General features: G+C 35.7%; 2 protein-coding genes across 13 annotated transcripts in view; one reads left to right on the top strand and one right to left on the bottom strand.

Annotated features, from left to right (window-relative positions):
• Positions 1-8,317: 8,317 nt before the first annotated feature.
• On the bottom strand, positions 8,318-24,781 carry POLR3F (RNA polymerase III subunit F). Its single transcript, XM_074287763.1, has 9 exons — positions 24,621-24,781; positions 19,321-19,438; positions 18,375-18,442; positions 18,172-18,239; positions 16,062-16,174; positions 15,241-15,384; positions 14,942-15,049; positions 12,182-12,373; positions 8,318-9,104 (listed from the first exon to the last, which is right to left on the bottom strand). Exons 1-9 carry the CDS (start codon positions 24,680-24,682, stop codon positions 9,027-9,029), a joined length of 951 nt encoding a protein of 316 aa, XP_074143864.1. The 5' UTR covers positions 24,683-24,781; the 3' UTR covers positions 8,318-9,026.
• Positions 24,782-25,058: 277 nt separating this feature from the next.
• DZANK1 (double zinc ribbon and ankyrin repeat domains 1) overlaps positions 25,059-27,741 on the top strand; it is a 138,029-nt gene continuing 135,346 nt past the window's right edge. For 9 of the 12 annotated variants that reach the window (XM_074287770.1, XM_074287769.1, XM_074287766.1 and 6 more), the window contains exon 1: positions 25,059-25,171. The gene's annotated coding sequence lies outside the window, so the exon portion shown is untranslated. Of the gene's footprint in view, positions 25,185-27,741 lie in introns of all 12 variants that reach the window. The other 3 variants (XM_074287767.1, XM_074287775.1, XM_074287778.1) reach the window with 3 other exon arrangements.

Raw genomic sequence — 27,741 nt, forward strand, 5'->3', positions numbered from 1 at the left:
CACTGCCCAAATGCTTAGCTTTAACCAAAGCACAGTTGTTTCAATGTTCTTTTCCAGGTTTGCGAATAATTATTCCCTGGACACGAAGTCTCTAGCATTAGGCAAGGAGGGAAGTTTTAGAAGCCAGGGCACACGCCGTGCTTCCAGGGAGTAGCAGCTGATTGAGGGTATAACCATGAAACAAAAACTGTTAAGAGAGACCACAGATATTCTGTGGCTGTGCTGTGGAGAGTGGGAAAAGATTCTCTTTGCCAACAAAGTAGCAGAGTCCTGGAGAGTGATGGGTCCCATTCTCCTGCACAGGTTCTCCTTGGCTCCTGCAGCCAAGGTACACAGGCTTAGCGTGCCTCCTGCTGTGCACATTACCTGGGAAGTAGCTACAGAAATACCACCTGTTCTACTGGAGGGCTACTCGGGCTATGGGTGGTGGTGAGGACAAACAGGTTTGGTGGAAAGAAAACTCTGGAAGGTCAGAAACCCATTTCTGAATCTGAATCTATCCAAATTTATAAAATGAGGGCCTGGGTGTTCCTTAAGAAATCTTTGGCCTCCAAATGCTAACACCCTGTGAGTGCAATTTGGTGTGGTTTTAGTGACAGGCTGTGTGTATCATACTAAAGGCTCGCATTCACAGGTTTGGGATATTGGGTGGAGACTTTCTGGGTTCACTGCACCTCACAAAAATTGTCTGCTCAAGTGTGGAGTGGGAAATTCAAGTCAGTCAAAGACTGGTCTTTGAAAATTAATAAAGTTTATCCTTCAGCCCCTAACACAGGAAATGTCTGCTAGATGAATGGCCATAGAGACATAAAGACTAAAATAGGTCAAGATAATTTTAAAAGAAAGAGTTAACGGGAAGATACTGAAAGAGACAATTCCACTGGGATTTGTAACCAGTCTTGCATTTTACAAGGAGGATTTCATCAGTGATCTCCAGTAGCCCATATATATAATCCTTAAACTGGTTAAGCCTAGGCAATTGCCAGAACCACCCAGAGATTAAATGACTTGCCTAATGGTCTGTGAGGTGTGGAAGATGGGTTTGAACCTAGGTCTCCACTTCAGTTCCAGCATACTATTCACTAGACAATACTGCCTCTATCTCTTTATTCAAAAACCTCCACTCAACATCAATGTAAGCTGCTTTGATTAAGTAATTCTTGGTGCCTAGAGTCAATAAGACTCCTCTTCCTGAGTTTAAATCTGGCCTCAGATACTTCCTAGCCCTTGTGACTCTAGGCAAGTCACTTACCTGTTTCCTCATCTGTAAAATGAGCTGGAGAGGGAAATGACAAAGCACTCCAGCATCTGTGCCAAGAAAACCTTAGATGGAGTCACAGAGTCAGATATGACTGAAAACACCTGAACATCAATAAATATTTCTAAGGGTTCCTTGACTGGATCTCTAGATTTTTGCTTCCTTCAAAGACTAGGTACATTTAGCTTGACTAGCTTTACCAATTTTTTTGTAAATTTTTTTTTTAATCCTCATATAACTCTGAAATATGGACAGATCTGTTTGGAAAAGGAAATGTAATTTTCTTTTTAAAAAGAAAAAGGCATTAATGTGAATCTCCATATTATCTTATATCTTTGTGGAGGGCGAAGTGCCATTTTAGCATATCCATAATTTTTAAGGGTGATCAGAGTACATGTAGTGTATAGAACAGTTGTCTCAGTTCAAATCCTGTCTCCACTATTTAATAGCTGTATGATCTTGGACAAACCACTTACAATTCCTGGACTCAGCTTCCTCATGTATAAAATTAGGGATTTAGGCTAGATATTTCCTAAGACACATTCCAGTCAGTGATACACAATCCAATGAATCTACAAATCAGAGACTATTCTAGAATGAATACATCCACAAAATGTGACACTTTAATGAAAAATAAATTAGATACATCTTTTAGAATTCAGCTTCTAAGCTACTGTTTAGCATTTATAAAGATTTTGCTTGAATCTTCCACATAAATCCTTAATGAACTCCCCTGGGATCATAGGAACTTGCATTATAATGGATGTTTATGGATATTTGATAGCTAGCTAATGAAGGAACACCCTCAATAGCATCTTTCACAGATGTTTTTACAACTTTTAGTCAAATACTTCTTATGATGAGCTCATTACTTTTCAGGGTAGCCCATTCCATTGTTCCAAAGCCCTTTTTGTTAGAAAGCTTCTGTTTATATTCCTATAACTTCTACTTGTTGGTCCTAGTTCTGCTCTCTGGAACTACAGGAAACAAGTATACTTCCTTTTTTATAACACTTCAGCTATTTGAAGACAGCAATCATGCACTCCCTTTTTAACATTATCAACACCACTATGTGCAAAAGGCTTAATTTTTTTCAGGTGTCCAGATCATTATTCATTTTTTAAAATTTATTTTTAATACACATTGCTTTATGAATCATGTTGGGAGAGAAAAATTAGTACAAAAGGGGAAAACCATGGAAGAGAAATAACAAAAAAAGTGAACAGAGCATGTGTTGATTTATATTCAATCTCCATAGTTCTTTTTCTGGATACAAATGGCATTTTCTATCCCAAATATATTGGATTGCTTTGGACCACTGAACCACTGAGAAGAACCAAGTCTTTCGTAGTTGATCACACGTTCTTATTGTTATTGTGTACAATGTATTCCTGGTTCAGCTTCCAGGCCTTTCTATACTCAGCTTGTTCATCATTTTTTATAGAACAATAATATTCCATTACCTTTATATAGCACAGCTTATTCAGCCATTCTCCAATTGACGGGCATCTACTCTTTTTCCAATTCTCTGCCACCACAAAAAGGGCTGCTACAAACATTTAGCATATGTGGGTGCTTTTCCTTGCTTTATGATTTCCTTGGGATATAGACCCAGTAATGGCACTATTGGGTCAAAGGGTGTACACAGTTTCATAGCCCATTGGGCATAGCTCCAGAATAGTTGGATCATTTCACAATTCTACCAACAATGTATTAGTGTCTTCAATTTTCCCATATCCCCTCCAACATTTTTCATTATCTTTTCTTGTCTTCTTAGCCAATCAGAGGTGTGAGGTGGTACCTCAAAGTTGTCTTAATTAGGGTGCAAACATTAATGATGCTTTGTGCTAAAAGAGTGGTATAAAAGATATTATCCAAGAAACACATAATCAGGAAAGATGGGCTGGCTATGTAGAAAGAAGGAAGCATAACAGATGATAGCCTAAGCACCATACAAGAACACACAGATTACTGAGAACCCTAAAGTAAGGATAAAAGATGGGATCATAGATGTATTCATGTATTACTTCCTCTCCCACCTAAAAATAAAATTATGTCCCCGTTTCAAATTTTAACATTCCCTTTCCTTCTGAGTCAGCAGACCAAATATCTCTAAAATACAAAAACAAAAACAAACTCCAGGAAAAGGAGTGCTAGTGAGATTTATATATTATATATATAAAATATAATTTTACAAAAAAATTATGATTACCTGCACAATTTCCAATTGGACTTCTTCACAGAAGTTTAGCTATGTTAGTCTTATGCTGGGATTAGAAGAAAAAGAAAGGTTTTTGCCACATAAGTATTAATGACACATCTTTTTCATCCCAGCTTCTGTTTTCTGGGAAAAAAATTCCTACCAAGAAAAGCTAATAGACATTTTTCACCATTCTCAGCACCCTGTTTTAAAGATTACTCCAAACTTCCATTTGAGGCTTCCTACATAGGCCACAAAGTACTTTTTGTTAGAATCAAGGGCAATCAGAATGCTGCATCTTGCCAAGTAGGCTTTAATTTAATCAGTCCTGTAATTCAAGAACTCCTTGTCCTGTCCTACATGTGCATATATTAACTCACAGTCTACAGCCACCTGAGAATTATGTCCCAGAGTGGGAAATGTAAAAGATCTGAAAAATAAACATTCCTTCAGAAAATAAGTAGAGGGGAGTAGGTGTGGTGCTGGCAAAAAAAAAAAAAGCAAGGACGAGGAGATTTCCATTGGTTAAGGAGACAACAGAACTAGTGGACTACTTGCTTGCTTCTTCACATAAAGAAATTCCAGCTCTCTCCAATCCCTCACACCTTTTCAGAAGAATGAGCCTCTCTCCTTTCTTCCCTCCTTCCACAAGCAGTGACACTTCTTCCCCCACTCCCCCATCAGATACCTGGCAAGAATAATACCCATACCAACTTCCTTCAGGTAAACTCTATGGGAAGGGATCAGTAAATCGGACTAAGTGGCCCCAGAATTTTCTCAGGCTCTATTCCCTTAAACCATTATAGTCATTTATGTTTTCTGTCTTACTCAACAGATCTCTTAATTATTCATAAATTAGTTTAAGGATATCTATTGTTGGTTCTCCAATATTACTCAAGGGTTGAAATTGTTATATGTGGCTTTCTTGAACCTATTACTTCATTGTATTTTTTCCAGTCATGCCAAGTCTACATCCAAGTGAATTCGGGGGAGGGGGAAGGAGAGTTCTGAAATCCTACTGATATGAGAATGGATTAAATGGATTAAAGAGGGAACAAAACATAAATAACCATAAAGGTATAACACCTTCCAAAATCTGTAAAGAAATAAGAAGGGGAGGTAATCAGATAAGGCAGGATTTAGAAGGATGTGTGGACTAACAGGGCTGGGATAAATTGTGTAATGGGAAAGGGATAAAGAGGGAGGGGAAAGAAGGGGTAAAAGAGAGGGATCCTAGTAGTAAGTATCCCTAGAAGTAGGGATCCAGAAGTAACCTAGAAGAGGTAGCAGAGATAAGAAACAAGAGACACATAGAAATACAATAGCAATGACCAGGAGAATTAATTGGAGAAAAAAGCAGGGGTAGTAATTATTGATCTCAGTTTGCTGAAAGTTTGTTGAAGTTTAAAAAGATTCAATCAACATTTTGTCAGCCATACTTAATGTTTTAGATGTATGGGTATATGCATATGCATATATATATGTGTGTGTGTGTGTGTGTGTGTGTGTACATTTGTATGTGTTTAGTATACATTAATATGTCCATGTTTAATTGTAGCCTGCTTGGGAAGGTGAGGGAGAGAAAAGGCGAAAAAAAGAATAAAGAAGTATGTTGAGAACAAAATAAAACCAAAAGGAAGCAAAGAAAGATGGGACAGTTCTGAATATAATCCCTTCTATTATGGAATGGAAATTTATTCTTACATATTTTGACCCCTCCCTTACATTCTTATGTGTACATGACAATGTTTTTTGTTTCTTTTTCTATCTTTCTTCCTTTTTCTATTTTCTATTTCAGTTTTAAATAAATACAGCTTTAAAAATTCAAGTTAAAGGTCATTGGCAGGCTCAAATTCTTTCATCTGATATTTTTCCCTATCATATTTATATCATACTCACTATATAAAACATTTAAAAATTTTTCTAATATTTAAAATAATGAAAAATACTTGCTGTGGTGTCTTTACATGCAAGATGTATCAATATATACTTTACAATATAAACTTCAGTAGGGAGAAACATGGATTTGCATAAATTTTAATGATCATAAAAGCTGAAGAAAAAATATTAAATATGTGTATACTATGGAAGCAGCAAGGCGGTTCAGGGAATAGAGCCCAGGGTCTGGAGTCAAGAAGACTTAAGTTCAAATGTGGCCTCAAGACACTTACTAGCTATGTGATCATGGGCAAACCATTAATCCTGTTTGCTTTAATTCACTAGAGAAAGTAAATAGCAAACCACTCTAGTATCGTTGTAAAAAAAAAAATCCCATGGATTGAATCTAGAGAGCTCTGGGGAATGAATGTGGATGAAAGCATAATATTTTTGCCTTGTTTTTAAAAATTTCTCATATTTTTTCCCTTTTGATTAGATATTTCTTACACAGCATGATGAATTTGGAAATGTTTAGAAGAACTGCACATGTTTAACCTATATCGGATTACTTACTATATTGGGTAGGGAGATGGTGAAAAATTTGGAAAACAAGGTTTTGCAAAGGTGTAGAAAACTACCTTTGCATGTATTTGGGAAAATAAAATGTTGTGCACATAAAACAAAACATGGATTCCATATAGAAAAACAAAGTTTTCACACAGAGTTTCCTGTGAATTAATACTGAAAATTATAAAATCTTTTCCCCCTTGTTTATATATACACATCTTTCATGTTCTGATGGAAGTCAGATTTACATGTCTATATGGAATATTAAATATCCAAAGCTGTAGGTTATCACTAAAAGAGCAAATTAAAAGACTAATGCTGGCACTTATGAAGGTTTAGTTGGCAAACTAGTCAGTCATTGAACGTTAATTACCTACCATATGCCAGGCCCTGTTCTAAGCGAAGGAGATACAAAAAAGGTATCTCATCATCTTATGCAGGAGACAAGTAATATCTACAGTAAAGCTGTATATAGGATAAACAGAAAACTAAGAGTGGTAAGGCACTAGAATCAAGAGGGATTAGCAAAAACTTCCTAGAATATAAAATTTTAGTAAGGACTTAAAGGAAGCCAGGGAAGTCAGTAGGCTTTGTTGAAGAGGGAAATCATTCTAGGAGTGGCAGTCAGATGCATGAAATTAAGGGCTTAAGTGTCTTGTTTGACCAAACAACTAGGAGTCTGGACCAAAAAGTATAGAGAATGGGGAGGTGAGTAGGATTTCAGAAGCCTGGAAAGGTAGGATGGGTTATAAAAAGGCTTTACCTGCCACCCCTAGGATTTTGAATTCGATCCTGCAAGTGATAGGGAGTCACTGGATTTAGAGTAAGGGGATGACATAGTCAGACCTTTCCTTTAGGAAAATCACATTAGAACGGAGAATGGATTGAAATGGGCAGAGACTTGAGGCAAGCAGACCCACCAGCAAGCTATTGCATAATGGAAATATGAGGTAATGAGGGCCTGCACTAGAATAGTGACAGTGTTGGAGGTGAAAAAGATGTATATTCAAGAGATGCTGAAAAGGTGAAACTGACAGGTCTTGCCAATAGATTGGATGTGACTACAAGTTGTAAGCCTAAGGGGCTGGGAGGAGAGTAAGGCCTCTATAGTAATAAGGAGATAGGAAGAGAGGGTTTAGGGTAGGGGTGGGGAACGTCCAGCTTGTAGACCATATAAGATCCATGAAATTGTTTGCTAAAGCCTGTTGTAAGTAAGACTGCACAATAAAAATGACTTACATTTTTAAGATAGGTTTTATTGTATTTAAATACAATTTTTAAAATAGTACAAAATAGGCAGCACTTGGCACAGTGTCTGACACATAATAGATACTTCATAACTGTTTATTCCCTTCCTCTCTCTTACTAGAGAAATATTATAAAATTCATCAGGGCATAACAGCAAAAAAGGAGATAGGTTAGTAAAAAGACAAAAGTCTGATGGATAAATTTGTATTATTCAAAATATAATCCACAAAATATAAAAACCATTGAAGAAGGCTTTTAGAATATTGGTAGGATTTGTTCAAGAATGAAAATAATTAGCATAAAGAACCAATAAGGAGAAAGTAGAATCTGAGGGCATTTACACTTTGATGAAGTCATAAGAGTCATCAAAGTATACATTACTTTAAATACCACAAAGGGAGAGAGTAAAAGGAATATTAAACACACAAAATTATTCATCCTATACCAAGGAAAAGTTAACTTTATTTTGATTTGTCATTAAATAAGAATGATGGGCAACAATGGAAGCGAGCCATTGATATTAAAAATAAAGCAAATGTTTCCAATAAAATCAATGATTTTACTAAACAAGAATATAATTAACACCTATATACTGAAAAAAGACATATATCCTTGGTAAATGTCATTATTTTGGCTTGAAGTTTTTTTTTGTTTTTTTTTTTTTTTTTAAAAACTTGTTATACTACTTCTCTATCCCAGCCCAATAACAAGATGGTTTGAAAACAGACAAATGTTAGCAGGCACCATGGCAGTCACCTTACCGTCACTTGCTTCAGTCCACCAAGGGGCACCTCGAGAGGCCAGCATGAATTTGCTTGGGGAACCTTTCCTCATTCCCAACTTAATCACAAATGTCCAATTCCTAAGTTCCTACCAAGCAGTAGATATCCATTTTCGGGATGTCAACATCCCATCCCCTTCTTGGCTGGAAATAACGCAGACATTTTAACCTTTGGGTCCACTCAAACTATCCCCTTCCCAACAGTCACTGGTTGAGGACTCTCTGTTCTGCCATTGCTCCCTAAGATCTACAGTCTTACCATCATCAGCCCCTGCTGTTTTGTCAGCTGGACTCACAGCCTTTTCACCTGCCATGAAGATGAATTCTCCCTTACGTGCATGAGTTATAACAGCATGAGTTCCTTGAAGGCAGGAACCATTTCCCCTTTCTTTTTGTTTCTTCAAAATTTAGTACTATTCTTGCCAAATAGTATATTCAGTTGCTTTTCTGTTCCATGATGTTCCAATGCCTAACTTTTCCACATATCCACCTAGTCTGCATTTGTTGTCCTTGCTGTTGCTGTTGCTGCTGCTACTTACCTTTAATCCTTTTCATCTGGGAAGCTTTCAATTTCTTGCTCAAATGATAAGGTAATGATAAGTACCAATAATACTGGTAGTGAGGCAGATATAATGCTTTTTCACAGTTTCTGCATTAGTCAGCTTAAAATTACTTGTCTCCAGCAGCAACATAGGAAGGGGAAATTTCCAATTCCCTTTATTACCTTTGTCCTTGGCAAATTAAGAATTATTTTGTAGTTTAGTTTTCCTCTTAACAATCATTCAAAAATAATCCTTTACAGCTTGGAGGTGAATTCCTTCTATTCTGACGGTCCTTTATTAGTAGAAGGAATGGTTTTACTATTAATCTCTAATAGGTACCACATGGACTTTTGGTCCCTCATCAATATATATCAGGATTTTTAATCTTTATAAATATCAATATGTTTCTCACAGCAGGAAGTCTGTATTTTTTTAGCGAAGTCTGCTTTTAACCAATTTCAATATTTCATGATAATTATAATTCTTGGCTTTCAAAGTAACTTCATTTTCTTCCTGCATTTGTAAAATGTGAGAAGAATGTATATTTTACTATTAAAATTCCAGCCACTCGGTCATATATACACAATTTGATGGTGAAATTTCACCACCTTCATGGCAGTCATCAAAAACCTGTGGGAACAAAAGAAAAAGTTTCCAATTAATCTTAAATTTAAAAAACAATTTCACTACAGACACAGATGTCAATTATATCATACCTTACTATAACAAAAAATCTACAATCTTCAAAATGAAATTCTTTGAATTTTAAAGAATTGAGATAGTGCCTAATAATGGATCATCACAGGATCTGACTTTCAGTTGCAAGGTAAATTTATCAATAAATATGAGAATTTTTAATATACCACTAAAATGAAATGCTCATATTAATCATTTTACCTAGGGTGGAAGCATGAAGTAGGCAGCTAGACTAGGCATAAAGAAAAGCTTAGTTTAAATCCTGCCACGGCACTTAATGGTTGTATGAACATAGAAAAATCATGTAACCCTTCTGTGGTTCCTGTACTTTAAAATACAGGCTATCAAAAAAATAAAAAGAATGATCTTCTAAGCCACATGACTTGAGTTTTCTCAATTTCCTTATCTCTTTACCTTAACATTTCTGTTTTAATTAATTTATTTCTTCCCTCCCTTTTTCTTTCTTAAGATCTTTATTAATCATCTCTCCTTTCTTGCATTTTTAATCTATCAAATGTACCTATCAACATGTTCAGTTTTCTCTAATCTCCTCCAATTCTCCCCTTATGTTCTCAACAAATTTCTTAAGAGAAATTAAGTCTACACTTCTTGTTTTTATTCTTCCATCCCCTATAAATCCTTGCAATTAAGACTTTTTTTTGCTCTATTCAAAGACCTTTTAATATTTGATCTAATAGCTTTATTTTTCTCATTCCTTCTAAAGGTGAAATTGTCAAACACTCCTTATTCCTGAAATCTTATACTCAACTTGCTTTTTACATTCCAAATGCTGAACTTTGCATTTCTACTCACTAAATCAGTACTTTTTTCTGACTTTCAAATTTCTATCACTGGCACTCAAGTTGGAAAACATTGAGGTCATCTTTGATTCTTCTCTCTCTTATTTGTGAAATATAGCCAGTTGCTAAGACCACTGAAACATTTTATCTCCATAGAGTCACTTATAAATCATAATTCTACTATCTTAGGTGGGATCCGTATTATCTTACCATCAACCAATAAAAGTATAATGGAAAAAGCACTAAAGCCTTGAAAGTTCTGGGTTTGAATTCTCCCTCTAAAATTTACTAGTGGAGATGATCTTGGACAAATCACTTAATCTTTACAAGTCTGAGTTTCCCCAACTGTAAAATGGAGAAAATATCTGTATTATTTTCCTCAAGGAGCTATTGTGAGAATCAAATGAGCTAATATAAAATGTTTTGTAAAAATTAAAGCTTAACACAATTGCCAGTTTTGATTACAGGAGTTTTGTATGAGTGGCATAAATGTTTTCCCATTTCCTTCAACCTATCTTTTATACTGTCTCCAGATTAATCAGCACTAGAAGAACTAGAATTTAAGACTGTCTTGAAAGACCAATCTGTATCAATTGATTTACCTTATTTTTTTTAATCCATAAGGCAAAGAAAAGAGAAAGTAAGATGAATTTTGTTTCATAGGAAAATTTGTGTGTGTGTGTATGTGTGAGAATTAGTGTGTCTGGTCCTTTCAGTATTAAAGTAAAATTCTAATCATGCCATTAAACTGTTCAAAAACTTTCAATAGTTGCTCATTTCCAACTGAATGGCTCAGAATGGCATCTCAGTATCCTAAGATATTAAAACAGAATATAGCCTTAAACTATTTTTCTGGTCTAATTTCTTACTAACTTCCTACTACTTCTGTACCTGGTCAAACCAAACCATTAATCATGCTCTGAATCTATCTTGTGCTTTCCCACCTATGTGCTTTTAGTTAGACTATCCTTTTGCCTAGAAATCCATGCTTAAGTTCTTCCCTTTGTGGAAATGTTACTCATTTTTAAAATCTCCATTTTAAAATCACTTTCATGAAATACAGCCTTCTATACCTTCACAGGATGAAGTGATTTCTCTGTCTTTTGAATCTGATAGCACTGTTTTTATTTCTTGAGTTTGTTTTCAATATAAATGTAGTAAGAGCAGTGTGAATTTGAGATCAGAAGATTTGGATTTATTTCCTGACTGATAATTAATGTCTGTGAGACTATTTCTTCATCTATAAAAAGGAACAATGATACTTAAGACTATCTACCTTTCAAGGATGTGGTGAAAAAGCATTTTGTAAACCTTTAAATATTATATAAATGTGAACTATTATCATATTGTCTTCCTCTACCACTAGCTTAAGTTTCTTATGTGTATGTAATGTATAAAATATATACATAATATGTATGTGTGTATGAAGAAATGAGTTTATATGTATGTGTGCACACACATGTATATAAAATAATAAAAGTATTATTCATCTTTGTATTGTTCATGATGTCTTGTATATAGAGTATTTGATAAAATATTTTTTCAAATAAATGAATACAAGTAGATTTATAAATATGAAGATTTTGCTATCAAACATTTTACATCTTACAAAAATTGTAGCACGAATTTTTAATGCTAGAATGCTATCAGGAAAAAATTAAATTTTACCTTTATTTATATATGAAATAATTAGAGCATAAAAAGCCCAATTGCAGGGGCAGTTAGGTGGATAGAGCACCAGCTCTGAAGTCAGGAGGACCCGAATTCAAATTTGACTTCAGACAATTAACACTTCCTTGCTGTGTGATCTTGGGCAAGTCACTTGGGCAAGAACCCCAATTACTTCAGGAAAAAAGAACAATTCAACAGCAAATCTTAATAAAAGACAAGGAGCTAAAGAATATTTTGTAGAGAAAAGGTAAATGATTTGTTCACTTGATAAAACTAATTAGCTTTGGAGCTTAAAAATTCAAATTTTCTAACTCTCAGGGGTGCACAGTCCATTCTTGATCTCATAATAAATGAGTGTGCAAAAAAGACACAATCTGCTCAATAACTGACCAATGAGCCCAAAAATTATGATAGCAAATTCATATGTGATAGCTCATGCTTACCCACAACAGTCTTTCAACTAGTTTTATTTCTACTAGGTTATCTATTTAGTATGTTCATTTTGATAACAATTAAAAAATATAAAATATCCTAACTTACCGGACAGAGTCCACAAGGTGCTCGAACTAAGCCAGTAGGCTGTATGATTGGACTAACAGCCCGATACAGTTTCATATGTCCATCTACACTGCCAACTGTACCTTCCTTGGCAGCAATGATGGTCATTTCCACCTTGCCATCATAAATAAGTGTATTCAAAATTGTTTCAATGTCTTCCATGGACAATTCCACCTTAAAAAAACAAAAAACAAAAAAACGCTCATGATACTATGTATAACAGAGATTTAAAGGTTCATATACAAGGCTCTTTTTCTGTTTTTTGTTTAAAATGTTTAAACATAGAAACTGTTCATATTTGTCACATGTACAACAGAGGAGGAAAAAATTATAAAAACTGCAATAATAGATGATCGTATGTCATTTTAAGGTTTACTAAGTAGTATTTTTATTCTTTTGAGTCAAGTCAACAAGTAGTTAATAAGCACTTACTACATTCCTGGCATTGTGAATATCATTTGTGAGCCCAACAACAACCTTATAAGGCAAGATTTACATGTATTATTGTAGCCATTTACGGATAAAAAACTGAATCTCAGAGAATTTAAATGTCTAGTTCATGGTTAAATAGTAATTGTTAGAGATAGGATTTGATCATAAGTCTACCTGACTCCATGTCTCATGACATTTTTGAGATGCAGCCTTTACAAGTTAAAATTCAATTTCCTTCAGATGAACAAGCATTTATTCAGGTTTTGCTATATGGCAGGTACTATTCCAAGCACCAGGATACAAAGACAAATATGAATCCAATTCCTAACCTCAAGGAGCTTACATTTTGCTGGACAGAAATAGCATAGACAAGTAAATATAAAATATATGCAAACTAAATATAAAGCAATTTCAATGGAGTATGGTGAAGAGAAATAGAAATAACTCATTAATCAAAGCTCTCTGAAGGAGGCAAAACTTGAGTTAGGGATTACAAAAGCAGAAGTAATAAAGAAGAATATTATTAGACTAGGTGCTAGGAAGGATCTTAGAAGCTATCTAGTTCTACCTCCTGCATTTAGTTTAAGAGGTAACGGATTCTGGGGCAGCTAAGTGGCACAATGGATAGAGCAGCAGCCCTGAATTTAGGAGGACCCGAGTTCAAATCTAATCTCAGATACTTAACACTTCCTAGCTGTGTGACCCTGGGCAAGTCACTTAACCCCAGCCTCAGAAAAAAAAAAAAAAGAGGTAATGGATGCCCAAAGACTTGCCCAAGGTCACACACATGGGATAAGCACCAAAGGGGAAATTTGAATCCAGATTACAGGGACTGTGATCTTTCTGCTATTCTACACTGCGTCCTTGCCCGGGGCTTCCTTGCCTCTGATTCAGAGGAAGGACATGCAGGATAGTTCTGAAAGGAAACAAAGAAGAGCTGGACAGCTAGGACAGAGAATATTTAGGAGAAAGTTGCCATGAAAACATTGGGGAAAAAAATAATCCTACAAATCGGGTGGTTAATAGCATCAAATACTGCAAAGAAGTCAATGAAAAAGACACTGGATTTAGCAACTAAAGAGAATATGCCTTTCAGTATTTCCAATTATCAAAATGTTGCAATTATACAGGGAAGTGTGGAGGAAGGAGGGGAAGCACAGGCAATAAAAGAACATGGCTGAACCAGACAGTCTTACAGCCTCTTTCAGCCAGAAACCCACAGCCCCTGAGGGGTGTATAGGCAGCACATGGCACAGTGCTTAAACAGAACCCAAGTTCAGATGTCTATCAAATGAACCAAACTACTTGCTAAAATATTCATTCTTTCAAGTTAGAAACCTAAGTCTTTCAAAGAAAAAAGAATTCTTTCTAAAAATAAGAACTGCTTGATGAAAGATATGGTGCTTTGTTATACATTCTGTACAATAGATGGTAGAGGGCAGCACCACAGGGTGCTGGGCCTGGAGACAGGAAGGCCCAAGTTCAAATCTAGTATCAGACACTTACTAGCTGGGTCACCTTGGGTAAGCTACTTAACCCATTGCCTGTCTCAATTTTTTTTAATGGTAAAATGGGGATGAGCACTTACTTCCCAGGATTGTGTGAGGATCAAATGAGATAATATATACAAATCATCCTTTTTTCCCTTTCTTCATTTCTTCCTTTTTCTTCAACTAGCCTGAAACTTTAGAAATCACCAGAGCCAATATGGAAAGGAATCAAGCCATCTGGTTACCTGTAGTCTCCCCTGTGTGTTTGGGCTTAAGCTCCACTATCTGGGACACAAGATGCTGCTCTGCCTATGCTAGGACAAATTTGGCCAGATGTGCTCAGCCCTCTCCTGAATCCTTAATCAAAAGGATCTTTTTCAAAACCCTTCTCTAAACCTGGATCTTAACCTGATTTGGCTCTGTCAGTATGCTGCTCACTTCCCTGATTTTTATTTTTTTTTATTTTTTTGTTTTTGGTAAAGCAATTGGGGTTAAGTGACTTGCCCAAAGTCACAGACCTAATAAGTGTTACGTGTCTGAGGCTAGATTTGAACTCAATGTTTTCCTGACTTCAGGGCCAGTGCGCTATCCACTATGCTATCTAGCTACCCTTTTTATTTTCTTAAAAGGAAAAATAGCCATGTAGCTCCCAAATTCTGAAGGACATTTGTCAAATACTGATTTAAGCCCACATCTTCAGGTCTAGTAACAGCTTGTCTTTGGACAAGAGCTTAGAGCAACTGCAGGACATTAAGACTGATGAACACTTTTTATGAGCTAAAATGTAATAAAACAAAAAGGTATGAAACTTGATACTGACCTTACTAATGCCTAGTTCACAAATATATTTCCATACTTCATGAGATGAAGCAAATGAACTGTTTCTTTGTATCATGGGGTTCTGTTTGCTTTCTTTAGCTGTTTCTGCCTAAAAGTTTAAGGAAAAATTTCAGTTAGGAAGTGATGAATGCTTTTTTAACAATTTATACAATGCTGTCAAACTAAAGAAATTAAGTTAAGCAAACAAACCTAGTCTAGCATATTTGATTTTTAGATGTTATTTAAAAGGATTAAATTATAGACAAAAAAAGATCATAGCAGTATTTTATTTTATTTTACCTTGCTTTGTAAAAATTTAAAACACTGTTGGTTTAGAACTTCTACAAATTCAGATTCAAAATCTTGGTCACTATACCAGGCTCCACCAGTTACTGATCTATCAGGTTGTAAATTATATAGCATGTAAACCTTCTTCTTTGAGGCCTGTGAAGAAATATACAAAACTTTATTTACTAGGGTACAAATACAATTCTCCCCCCCCAAACTTTAAAGGTTATTATTCTAACCCATAAAAAGATATATGTATGAAGGAAGGCAATACTTTAAAATGGAGAAAGACTATATTATAATCATCAATCTGTAAGTATACTCTAAATACCAAAAAGCCAGTATTTTACTCTCTCTACATGTATATACTGAAAAATAGTTCAGTCTCTGAAAATTAGTGTTAAGTTTTAACCAAGCTTATGTAAACAAAGTTACTTGGCATATGTCTCTAAAGGGTCAGCACTGAAAGTTATTAATCAAGTTACCTCTACTGTGTGCAGGGAGCTTATCAGTATGGTAGGATTGGGAGAAAGAAATAGGAGAGACATCAATAAATGATAGCTAAGATGCTAACACAGAAATTATCTGATCAATACCACTAAGCAACAATTCTTAGCTGAAAGTGGCTTTAAAATTTCTTCTGTGTCATAGCAAGACAAGAAAAATAAAGAAACAGGATTATATCTGAACAAAAACTTTTTAATCTTTAAATAAAAAGAATTCATTAAAACATCAAATTTCTGATTAACAAGGACTTTATACTATGAATTCTGAACAAAGACAGTACTTTCACGTGTATATTTTGAAGCGCTAAAAGAAAAAAAAATACTTACTGCAACAGATTTAACAGCTTTGATAAGCTTTTTACTCTCCAAATTCTTTAGTATTTTGTTGATTTCTGTTAATGGCAAGTTACTTTTATATCGAATATCTCTGCTCCAAATACCTTAAAAAAAAAAGTTTAAGTAGTTGAACTCAAAATATCTCATGTCAAATAATACTTAATCTGTATTTATTGCTAACTATTTTGTTACAATTCCCAAACTGGCTATAATAACAAAGTATATGAGCAAATACTATAGTCACTTGCTGGTTTCTGAGTGTACTTAAATTGTAAAAAGAAAATCAAGTCACTCAATACAAAATTTTCTAAGTTTTAAAAATCTCAAATCCTAGTAATTCGTCTTTTCATAAGAGGAAATAATTTTTTAGTGTCTAAAAGAGTAGATAAAACCTTAAAAACCATATTTAACATATATATTTCCATCCCAGTCATCAAGATGGGGAAGATTAAGTAAACATTCCATTCCACCCTTACCACTGAATGAAAAAAATTTTAAGCAAAGATTTCTATGAGAAAAGCTAGTTTGTATGTGTCAATATAACCAAGAGGGAGAAAACAGAAGGGAAGAAAAGGAAGACAGCATAAAGTGACATGTAAAATTATTGAAAAGTAGTATTTTTATTAAAGATTTCTTTCCCTTTTCCATTGAGGATTGAAGTATCTTTTAAATATCTCTGAAAGAAAAGCTATGTAGCTCTAATATAGGTTTCTTGGTAGAAATGAAGATGCTAGATTTCTTGACTGAACTTACTAAAGACCCAAAAGAGGTAACAGGGAAATGAATAAGAAGAGTAGTTGCTATTTAACTGAGGCAGGAATGAGTTCTTACTTAATCTACTTTCTCTCATTCTATATAGAATCAAGTAAGCAATTTGGTCATGCTTCTAGATTCTTTAATTTAATCCTTTGCCCTAGAAGACAAAAGTCCATGTTATCTTTTGCAAAGTAGCTCCTAAGGAAAGTTGCCTCCAACAATAAAACTAAAGTTCTCTGTAAATCTATTCTAGTAGTTATGATTGTTGCTTCAAAACAGGGAAATGGTGTAAATATTGCAAAGAAATTATATGGGGAAAATATTTTTCTAAATTTTCTTTCCTATGTGGCCATTTTCAACAATGAGATGAACCAAATCAGTTCCAATAGAGCAGTAATGAACTGAACCAGCTACACCCAGCAAAAGAACTCTAGGAGATGACTATGAACCACTATATAGAATTCCCAATCCCTCTAATTTTGTCCGCCTGCATTTTGTATTTCCTTCACAGGCTAATTGTACACTAGTTCAAAGTCCAATTCTTTTTGTACAACAAAACTGTTTGGACATGTATACATATATTGTATTTAACTTATACTTTAACATATTTTACATGTATTGGTCAACCTGCCATCTGGGGGGTTGGGGGAAAGGAGGGGAAAAATTAGAATAAAAGGTTTGGCAATTGTCATTGTTGTAAAATTACCCATGCATATATCCGGTAAATAAAAACTATTAAAAAAATAATAAAAATAAATAAATAAATTTTCTTTTCTAAATCAGGAGATCAAGGAAAGAAATACACAAAGGTGCCATTAGTTTGGTGTGTGGGTGTGTATAAAGTCTTATACATACGTGTGTATAGCATACATTATACAGAAAATTTAATTTTGTTGGCTTACAAAACTAGTTTGATATGAACTGATGAAACAATTTTTAATATCTAAAATTGCTTATTGAAATTTTTATATTATTACTTCATTGGTGTAAACTCCCTCTATTAATTCAGCTCAATCCTGCTCTGCAACTTAATAGCCTTGCTCAGGCTTTGAAAATTTAGGCGACTTGCCCAGAGTTATAGAGCTCCTTGTGTTAGAGGCAGGAATTGAACTCTTGAGTCTTCCTAACTATAACGCCTCTATACCAAGCTACTTATCTAATCAACAGGTTAAAATTACCATTCGTTTTAAAAACAATTTTCTATAGTTGATAATATATAGAATTAGAATTACAATTTCAAATAGTACTATATTTTTTACAAGCAAACACTAATACAGAATTGAAAGAGTACATACTAAATGCTATATACTACAACACTAATATTTTAGACATAATTCTTCAATACCTTTGTTTCCGGCATCTTCTATGATTTGATATACTAGCTTCTCTTGGTTATCTGATCCCTTCATTTTACTGAAAAAAAAATGTTATCAGAAACCAAAAAATTGTTAGATTTTTATTTCTGAAGTTCCTTCCTGGTTTTGAAAATATTCATAGACTGAAATATTATATTGTTACATTTATTTCTTTATAGATATAAGAACTTACCCGGTATTCTGAGATTCTTTTATTCTATACAGAAGACCTGTATTACTCCTTAAGAGATCCAACTGTCCCTGTAATTGTTTTTATAGACAACAGTTAATTATTTAAGACATCAAATTTGATAAAGAATTTCAAAATATTTACTTCTAATAGTTTTATCTAACACAAATACCCCAATGCTGTACTCTGCCCTTCTATATTTACTAGCCTTCATAAGGAATCTTGTATAATTTGAACAAGGTAGCCTTTGAGGTATCTTACCATGTTGTAATTGTCTGAACTACCCATAATCAAATAAGTGGTCCCACTAATTCATGAAAAAACTTTTTAAAAGTTGTGAGCAACTATCCTACCTAATAACAAAATATGCACATTCAGCATAAATAACCATAGATGTTCTATAATCAAATAAAAGTTGCAATACTTAGAATTAATTTATGATCAGGATTTAAATTCAACCTCTAACATTTATTACTTATATGACTGGGCAATTCATTGAACGTCTTGGAGTTTTAATTTCATCATCTATAAAATGAGGACAAAAAAGAAGGAAGCAAATCCTAAAGCATTATGGAGATATTATAATTATAAGTTATCTGATCTCACAAAGTTATGAATTGTTATATTGTGATATAATTAAATATGGGAAATGTTTCAAGTGATTTTTCAAGTAATTCTGTCAACATGATCTTTATATAATTAAAAATTTTTATATAATTAAATTAAAAAATGCATTCATAGGTTTAACTGCTAACATAGGAATATAAGCAGAATGGAACCTTTTTGAAGACACATTCCAGCAAGGGTTCAATTTTTCTGCAAGTACACTTGCACGTAGGTACTTAAACTTTATTCTAGGAGTACAGTTTAGCTAGGACCTTCACCAAAGCTGGTGAAGCCAATTCTGTGAATCAATAAATGACATCTAAAAAATTAGATTTTACCTTACCATAGATAAGAGTCTGTTGATGGCCATGGCCCTTTGCTGAGCTTCTATATGAGGCATTTCATTCTGAATAACTTGGTCTGTGATCCCATGAGGGAATTGATGACATAATTCTATAATCCTATGAACAAAGACATCAATAATATTTTATACAACCCATTTCAAGGAAAAAAGCTAGCATTATGAAATAATGTTTCTTTTTTTCTCCCATATCTAACAGATAGTAGTTATGATTGATTTTCCTCATTCTTTACTAAATATGAATTTTAAATTAGAGTAAAACTCATTAAATTCTCATCTAAAATACTACTTTCTATAGGAAGACTTTCTCAGTCCTTTTTAATTCTAATGTCCCTTTATTATTTCCAATTCATCCTATCTACAGTTTGTTTATACATAGTTATTAGCATGTTTTCCTCCATTATATTGTGAGCTCCTTGAGAGAAGAGCCTATCTTTTTACTTTTCCTTAGTCTTTCCAGTACTTATGCATTTGATATTTATTGACTGACTGAGGGTATATCTTAAGGTGAAGTAAGTATGACATACTAAAGACCTAACACAAAAGACTTGGAATTTCCTATATTTCATAAATTTGCTATGTACATATAAGAAGACAATGCCATTGTTTCTCCCCACCATTATATTGTTCTCTAGCTTATACTACCAAATAAAACTTCCCGAAGAATATCACCCTATCACTGGACAGTTTGTTTATATTGAATTGTGAGCTCCTTGAGAGTAAGAAATGGATTTATTCCTGTTATCCCTTCCACAATCTGGCACAAGTACTTTGTACATAGTAGGCTCAAAATAATTGTTTCCGGACTTGAATTAAAATTGTAGAAAGGACCTAGCATATAATCAGGTACAATCACGAAGCTATTGAATAGTGCTGGAGGAAATGTACTTAACCATTCTAACTGGGTTTATTATAAATTTATGACATCAAATCTCAACTGAGCTCCCTTCCCAACAAGGCAATCCTTTTATTCTTCCCTAAATGATTCTCTATTACACTTCCCAAAGCAAATAACCAAATCTTCTCTCCTTAACCTTCTAGGCCAACCTTCCCTGCTCCTTTCAAAAAACCACTTCTCATACTTTACTGAGAAAACAGAGGCCATTTGATATGATTCTTCCTTCTTTCCTATTAACAATAATTCTATTTTTATTTGTTAGAAATGCACTGTTATCTTCTGTTTTATATCATTATTATAATACATCTCCTCTCTGATTTGCCATCTCCCTCATCCTGCCCCATTATTTTGGTGTATGCTGAAGCTTTCTTTGAATTTTTGATCTTCCGGGTATCTGTGGATCCAAATATATGAGTCATATGGATCACTGCCATCTTCCTAGACTCCTAGGTTTGTGATTTTGGCATTATCTTGGACTCCTCACTTTTCTACACATCTAATCAGTTGCCAAATCTTGCTTTTTTTAACCTTCCCAACATTTCTCATATCCAATTCCTTTCTCTACTCTCATGTAAGCTACTACCTTATCTCAGGCCCCTCTCCTATTCAATAAACTCCAGCGACTTCCAATTGCCTATAGGATCAAATATCAACTCTTTCATTTAGTTTTTAAAGCTTTACAGACTTTTCGGCATCATTAAATCTTACTCCCACTTCAATCCTTTGTGATCCAGCCAAACAGACTTTTTCTCTGTTCCTCATATGATGCTTGCTCTCTGATTTCCTCCAATCTCTTTTTCTGTGACCATGCCCTCTCCCTTTACTAAGGGTGGACCCTAAGACTGTCCTTTCTCTTTCTTCTATATACTCTCTCAATGCCCTTCTTGGCTACTAGCTAGTTAATTATTACCATTATATAGATTATTCCCAAAAATTATTTATCTAGACCCGGTCTCTCTTTTGTTAGCTCCAGTTGATCAATCATTTATCGAATCTCTGTTATGTATCAGGCATTAGGTTAAGTTACTGAGAATATAAAAATAAACAATTGAATGTTTTTATCCTCAAGGAACAAACTCATGTTCTATTTCATCACCTATTGCTGACTGGAACTTGCAAATTGTATATACAATAAGCATTTCAATACATCAAAACCAGAACTCATCTTTCTTCCCAAATCCTACTCTCTGCTTCACTTTCTTGTTTTCAACATGGACACAACTTTACATCTAGTCACTCAAATTCCTTAACTCAGAATCAGCCTCCAACACTCTCCCTTTTCTCACATAGACAATTAATTACCTTCTCATTCTGTCAATTCACAATATCATCTCTTTACTCTTCTTTCTACAGCTGTTATAGTCAATTAAGTCTTGTCAATTCTTTCAATAAAACAGCTTTCATATCTATCTCCTTCTCTAAACTCAAACCACAATTCAGTCTCTGAGCATCTCTTGCCTGGACTACTGAAACAATCTGGCCTCTGACACTTGCTATTTATATGATCCTGGGCAACTGCTTGCCTCAGTTTCCTTATCTATAAAATGGAGATAAGAATAGCACCTACCTCCCAAGATTGTTGTGAGGATCAAATGAGATATTTGTAAAAGCACTTTGTAAGCCTTAAAGCACTATATAAGTGCTAATTATTGTTGTTGTTGTTATTGTTGTCTTTTTTGTCTCAGAGATTCCCCTCTTCAGTTGTCCATATAGTTAAAACATAAATTTGACTGTGCCCCTCCCCTCCTCAAGAAGCTTAAGTGGCTCCCTACAACCTCTGGGATAAAATACAAATTTCTTTTTTGGCATTTGAAGCCCGTCACAACTTGGCCCCAACATACCTTTTCATACACATTACACATTGCTCCTTTGTACCACAATATCTTAACTCCTTACTCTTTCTCAGTTCCCATACACAATGAGATGGTAAATCCTGTTAATACTTTAAAAATATCTCTTGTGTCTCCTTATCTCCTGATGCTGCCAAAACCCTGGTGGAGGCCTTCATCACCTCATCCCTAGATTATGAAAATACCTGCTGGTTGTCCTCTAGCAATTATCTCCCCCATTATAATCCATCCTCCATTAAGTTGTCAAATTCATATTTCCAAAATACAGGTCTGACTTACTCAATAAACTCCTGAAGTTATTATCTCCAGGATCAAATAGAAATCCTCTGTTTGGGTTCCAAGTCCTATATAACCTTCCCCCTCCCACATCTTTCCAGTCTACTTTCACCTTATATTCTCTCCATGTATCAAGTGACACGAGATTCCTTGCTTCTCACACGTGCCACTCCAACTCCAGTGTTGATTACTATTCCCAAGTAGGAGGAGGGCAGGTAAAAGAAAAGGGCAGCAGCATGAAATAAAGCTCAATAGGATGAAATATGGTCAAGGTATGGGGCCAGCTAAATACAGTGGACTTTCACCAAACAGAACATTAGAAACCAAGGGCTAAAAATGTTTGTGGCAGCCCTTTTTGTAATGGCTAGAAACTGGAAAATGAATGGATGCTCATCAATTGGAGAATGGTTGGGTAAATTGTGGTATATGAATGTTATGGAATATTATTGTTCTTTAAGAAATGATCAGCAGGATGAATACAGAGAGACTTGGAGAGACTTACATCAACTGATGCTGGTGAAATGAGCAGAACCAGGAGATCATTATACACTTCAACAACAATACTGTATGAGGATTATTCTGATGGAAGTGGAAATCTTCGACAAAGAGAAGATCTAATTCAGTTCCAATTGATCAATGATGGACAGAATCAGCTACACCCAGAGAAGGAATACTGAGAAATGAATGTGGACTACTTGCATTTTTGTTTTTCTTTCCATGTTATTTTTACCTTCTGAATACATGTTAAATATGTTAGGGTACAAATTAAATACAATATATGTATACACAACCAAACAGTTGCTTTGCTGAACAAAAAGAATCGGACTTTGAAATAGTGTACAATTAGCCTGTGAAGGAAATCCAAAATGCAGGCAGACAAAATTAGAGGGATTGGGAATTCTATATAGTGTTTCATAGTCATCTCCCAGAGTTCTTTCGCTGGGTGTAGCTGGTTCAGTTCATTACTGCTCTGTTGGAACTAATTTGGTTCATCTCATTGTTGGAGAGGGCCTCGTCCATCAGAACTGATCATTATATAGTATTGTTGTTGAAGTATATAATGATCTCCTGGTCCTCCAGCAGTGTCTTTACTAGGTTTGTATCCTCCAAAAAATCATAAAACAGAGAAAAGAGCCCATTATGTGCAAAAATGTTTGTAGCAGCCCTTTCTGTAGTGGCAAGGAAGTGGAAACTGAGAGGAAAGGCTGAATAAGTATATATATATATACATATATATATATATATATATATATATATATATATATATATATATATATATATATATATATAGTATATGACTATAATGGAATATTATTGTTCTATAAGAAAACATGAACAATATGATTTCAGAAAGGCCTGGAGAGACTCACATGAACTGATGCTGAGTGAAATGAGCAGAACTAGGATTGTACCCAGCAACAAGAATGTGATGGCCTTGGCTCTTTTCAACAATGTGGTGATTCAAGGCAGTTCCAACAGACTTGTGATGGAGGGAGCCATCCACATCCAGAGAGAGAATTATGGAAACTGAAGTGAATCAAGGCACAGTATTTCCATCTTTTTGTTGTTGGCTTTTTTTTTCCTCATGACTTTTTTCCCTTTTCGGTCAGATTTTTTCTTGCACAACATGACACATGTGGAAACATGTTTAAAAGGACTACACATGTTTAAGCTCTCTCGGGTTGTCTGCTATTTGGGGGAGGGAGGAAAAATTTGGAACACAAACTTTACGTGTATTTAGCAAAATAAAATACTAGTGAGAAACAAAAACAGCAGTGCCCTTGACTCTGACAGTTCCTCACATTAGACTGAAATATATTCACGTAATCACCACTACGGAACACTTTATAAAGCACCTTTTTATTCACGTCATTTAATGAATAACGAACAGCACTTATGCACTATGTGTCCGGCCCTGCCACCTCAGCCTACACTTGTAACTTAAGACGATAACGGTCTCTACATTAGCAAGAACAAGCTAAGCGGCAGTGTGCTAACTTTCCGAAATCAGGTCGAATTCATCAGGCCACACATACTTGTAAAGGTTAAGAGGGGGAAGGGGGAAGAAAGGGGAGGAGCGCAAAGCCCCCTGACAGATTCTCTACACCGCCCCTGGCCCCGACCTTTCACTCCCCAAGTCTTCCAGCGAACCCCGAGCTGGGGGGGAGGGAGAAAGTGGGCTGGCAGTAGGGGAAGATTCCACCTCATCATTAGGACGGGAATACAAACTATACATAAATCCGGAGTATCCTTTTTACCTGTTTTCTATTTCGACCGGGTCGGCATCCGGCGGCTGCGCCTTCACTTTTACCTCAGCCATGACGAAACCCTGCTCTGCAAAGCCGGGTCTGAGCCACCAGGACCTACGTCCAACCTTCGGCAACCACCATCCATCCGGACTCCGCCTCCAGCCGCCTGAAAGGGGCCTTTTCCTCTGAGTCGCATCGCAGCAAAGGACCCTGTTCTCCTCAAAAGTAGTCTAAGACACGCCGGTCCCATTTGACAATTTAGTGCTGCTTGCTTTGTGCACTGCGTTAACTATTTAAAGGACTTCCCTATATGTGTAATGACAGAATGGGTTTCTTTGTCCTCTTAGGCTCTGTTCATTATTTTTCTTACATGATCAGGCTAATATTTAGACACCTACGACGCTCCCTGAGTTAGGAGAACTCGAAGGATTCTCCCTACAGCTTGTAGGGGGCGGAGCCAGTTGCTAGGAAGCAAGACTTACACCAATCAAAATAGTCTCTTTCGCGGTTTCGGAAGGTGCTGGAGCGTCTCTGGTAACTAGCGTCTCAGGACCCACCCGGTGAGGATTTAAGGTGATTGTGGTCGGTCTAGGCGGGCACGGGGAGATTCCGGGGGTGGGCGGTAGGCCGGGAGAGCCCGGGAAGCATCTGGTCCAGATGAATGGGGTGACCCTTCACCTGCTAGGAAAGCGTGTCGTTTGGAGATGACCTTGGGGGCTTCGTGGCCGACCCTTGCGCCAACTTCGGGTTCCTCTCCTAGTCTTTCTCTCTAGTTCCCGGGCAGTTTCTGCATGCCGAGGGCACGTGCCGAGCTCTTGCGCGAATGGCCCCGCGGACTAGCTCTGCCCTGGGATGGGCGTGAGGAAGGGCCGCCGCCCGGGCCTGTAGTTGTGGAGAGAGCTCGCTCCCCGAGGCAGCGTCCGGGTGTTTGTCCGACTGCTGGGCCCCGCAGGGCGCTCTTTTAGCCAGTTTTTTACTGATCAATTCCGAGGGGGTCTCGTTCTCGATCCCCCCCAAAAAAATCACTGCTACCGAAGAAATGTAAACATTCATATACGTAGAATTGTGGCAGACACATTTATGTGGAATATAAAGAAATATATACGTAACATATGCATATAATATGTATTATATATACATAATATGCATATAATATATGCATAAAATTGGGAGGAGTAATTTACCCACAAAAGTCACTACTGACTTTATGTATAAGTGATATAATACATCTGTACACAGCTATTTATATGTACAACTTTGGAGAACAATTTTCCCATAAAGTGACAGCTAATACAGCAAGCTAATAATATATGTACATACAAAACAGCTGTATGCATATATATATGTATATATATTTTTATACTTATAGATCCTCTATATGTATGTATACTTATATATATGCACACACATAAATAGGCACACAAATACAGTATATATATATACATATATATATTTACATACACATATAACCAGTATATATCTATAGTTACATAGATATACTCACATACATATATAATGTACACATACAGCCAATGTATATTGTTCCTCACTTGTTCAGTTAGGTTCGACTTTACAATAAATAACCCATTGACTTTATGATGTTTTCTTGGCAAAGACATTGGAATGGTTTGCCATTTCCTTCTTCAGTGTGTCCCCATTTTACAGATGAGGAACTGAGGTAAAGAGGGGTTTAGTGGCTTGTCCAAAGTCACCAGCTAATAAGTGTTTGAGGCCTGATTTGACTCAGAACTCCATCCATCGCATCACTACCACCTGTTCCTTGACTTAAAAATGGTATTTGCCTAGAGATATGTTAGGGAAGGCAAAGACAAATGCAGCTGCACTAAGATGTCTGTGGAGTTTTGAAACCCCAGTGTGAAAAGCTGCTCCTTTAGATTCGTTTTTTGGAAAACTGTGCTAGCTTGTCATCCCACCACCATGAGCTAGCAGGGGTTCTCAAACTACGGCCCTCGGGCCAGATGCGGCCGTGGAGGACATTTATGCAGCTGCCAGGTTATGGCAAATGGGCTGAGGGCGGAGACAGTGTGAGCTTTTGTTTTCACTATAGTCTGAGGGACAGTGAACTGGCCCCTTATTTAAAAAGTTTGAGGACCACTGAGCTAGAGTGTTCACTCCCAGTTATTGTGCAAGTACTTGTGTGTATGTGTGTGTGATTGTTGTGATTCAGTTGTTTTCAGTTGTGTCTGTCTTCATGACCCCATTTGGGGTTTTCTTGACAAAGATACTGGAGTGGTTTCCTTTTACAGCTCTTTTTTACAGATGAGGAAACTGAGGCAAAGTTAAGTGACTTGCCTAGAGTCACACAGCTAGTAATTGAGACCAGTTTTGAAAGCAGGAAGAAGAGTCTTCCTTGTTTCAGGTCTGGCACTATCCACTGTACCACCTAGCTTCTATACATGTATATGTATATCTATGTATACACACGTATATGTGTATGTACATATATCACAGCTCTTATATATGTAGATATATACACATATATACATAATGAATTTATATACACATTATAGGTAATTATATGCATATATAATGAGAATATATATCCCCATATCCTAGATACATATAGCTAGTATTTCTGTATATCAATATATCACATAGCAAGGGCATATATTTATGCTTATATGTACATAGATACATACACATAGCATAATTAGATTAATTGAATGATATTTAACTGTGTATCTGATAAATGATATACAACTATGTATGTGAAAACTCAAGCACTGTGAGTTTTTCCCAAGGTACTTCTAGAACAGTAGCTCTTAGCCTGGGATCCAGGAACCTCTTCAAAGTCTCCTCCAAGGATTTGCAAATAGATAACAGGGGGTCTGTGAATTTGTATAGAAAAAATAAATTACATTTTTATTTTTACTAACCTCTAACTGCAATGTTTTAATTTGCTTTGAAATAGACAACAAATCATATTCTGAGAAGGGCTCCCTAGGCTTCACTAGTCTGCCAAAGTTAAAAGTCTTTATACTAGAAGGAATAGCATGTCTTGCCACAGGCTTGTAGTTCAGTTTGAATTAAGATATAATTCAATCCTGGAAGGAAAAAGACAGGTATTGGAAGGTTTTTCTATAGCAGACCATGTGTTGAAACATTCAGC

This window comes from Sminthopsis crassicaudata, chromosome 2 (assembly GCF_048593235.1).
Source record: "Sminthopsis crassicaudata isolate SCR6 chromosome 2, ASM4859323v1, whole genome shotgun sequence".
NCBI classification, from domain to species: Eukaryota; Metazoa; Chordata; class Mammalia; order Dasyuromorphia; family Dasyuridae; genus Sminthopsis; species Sminthopsis crassicaudata.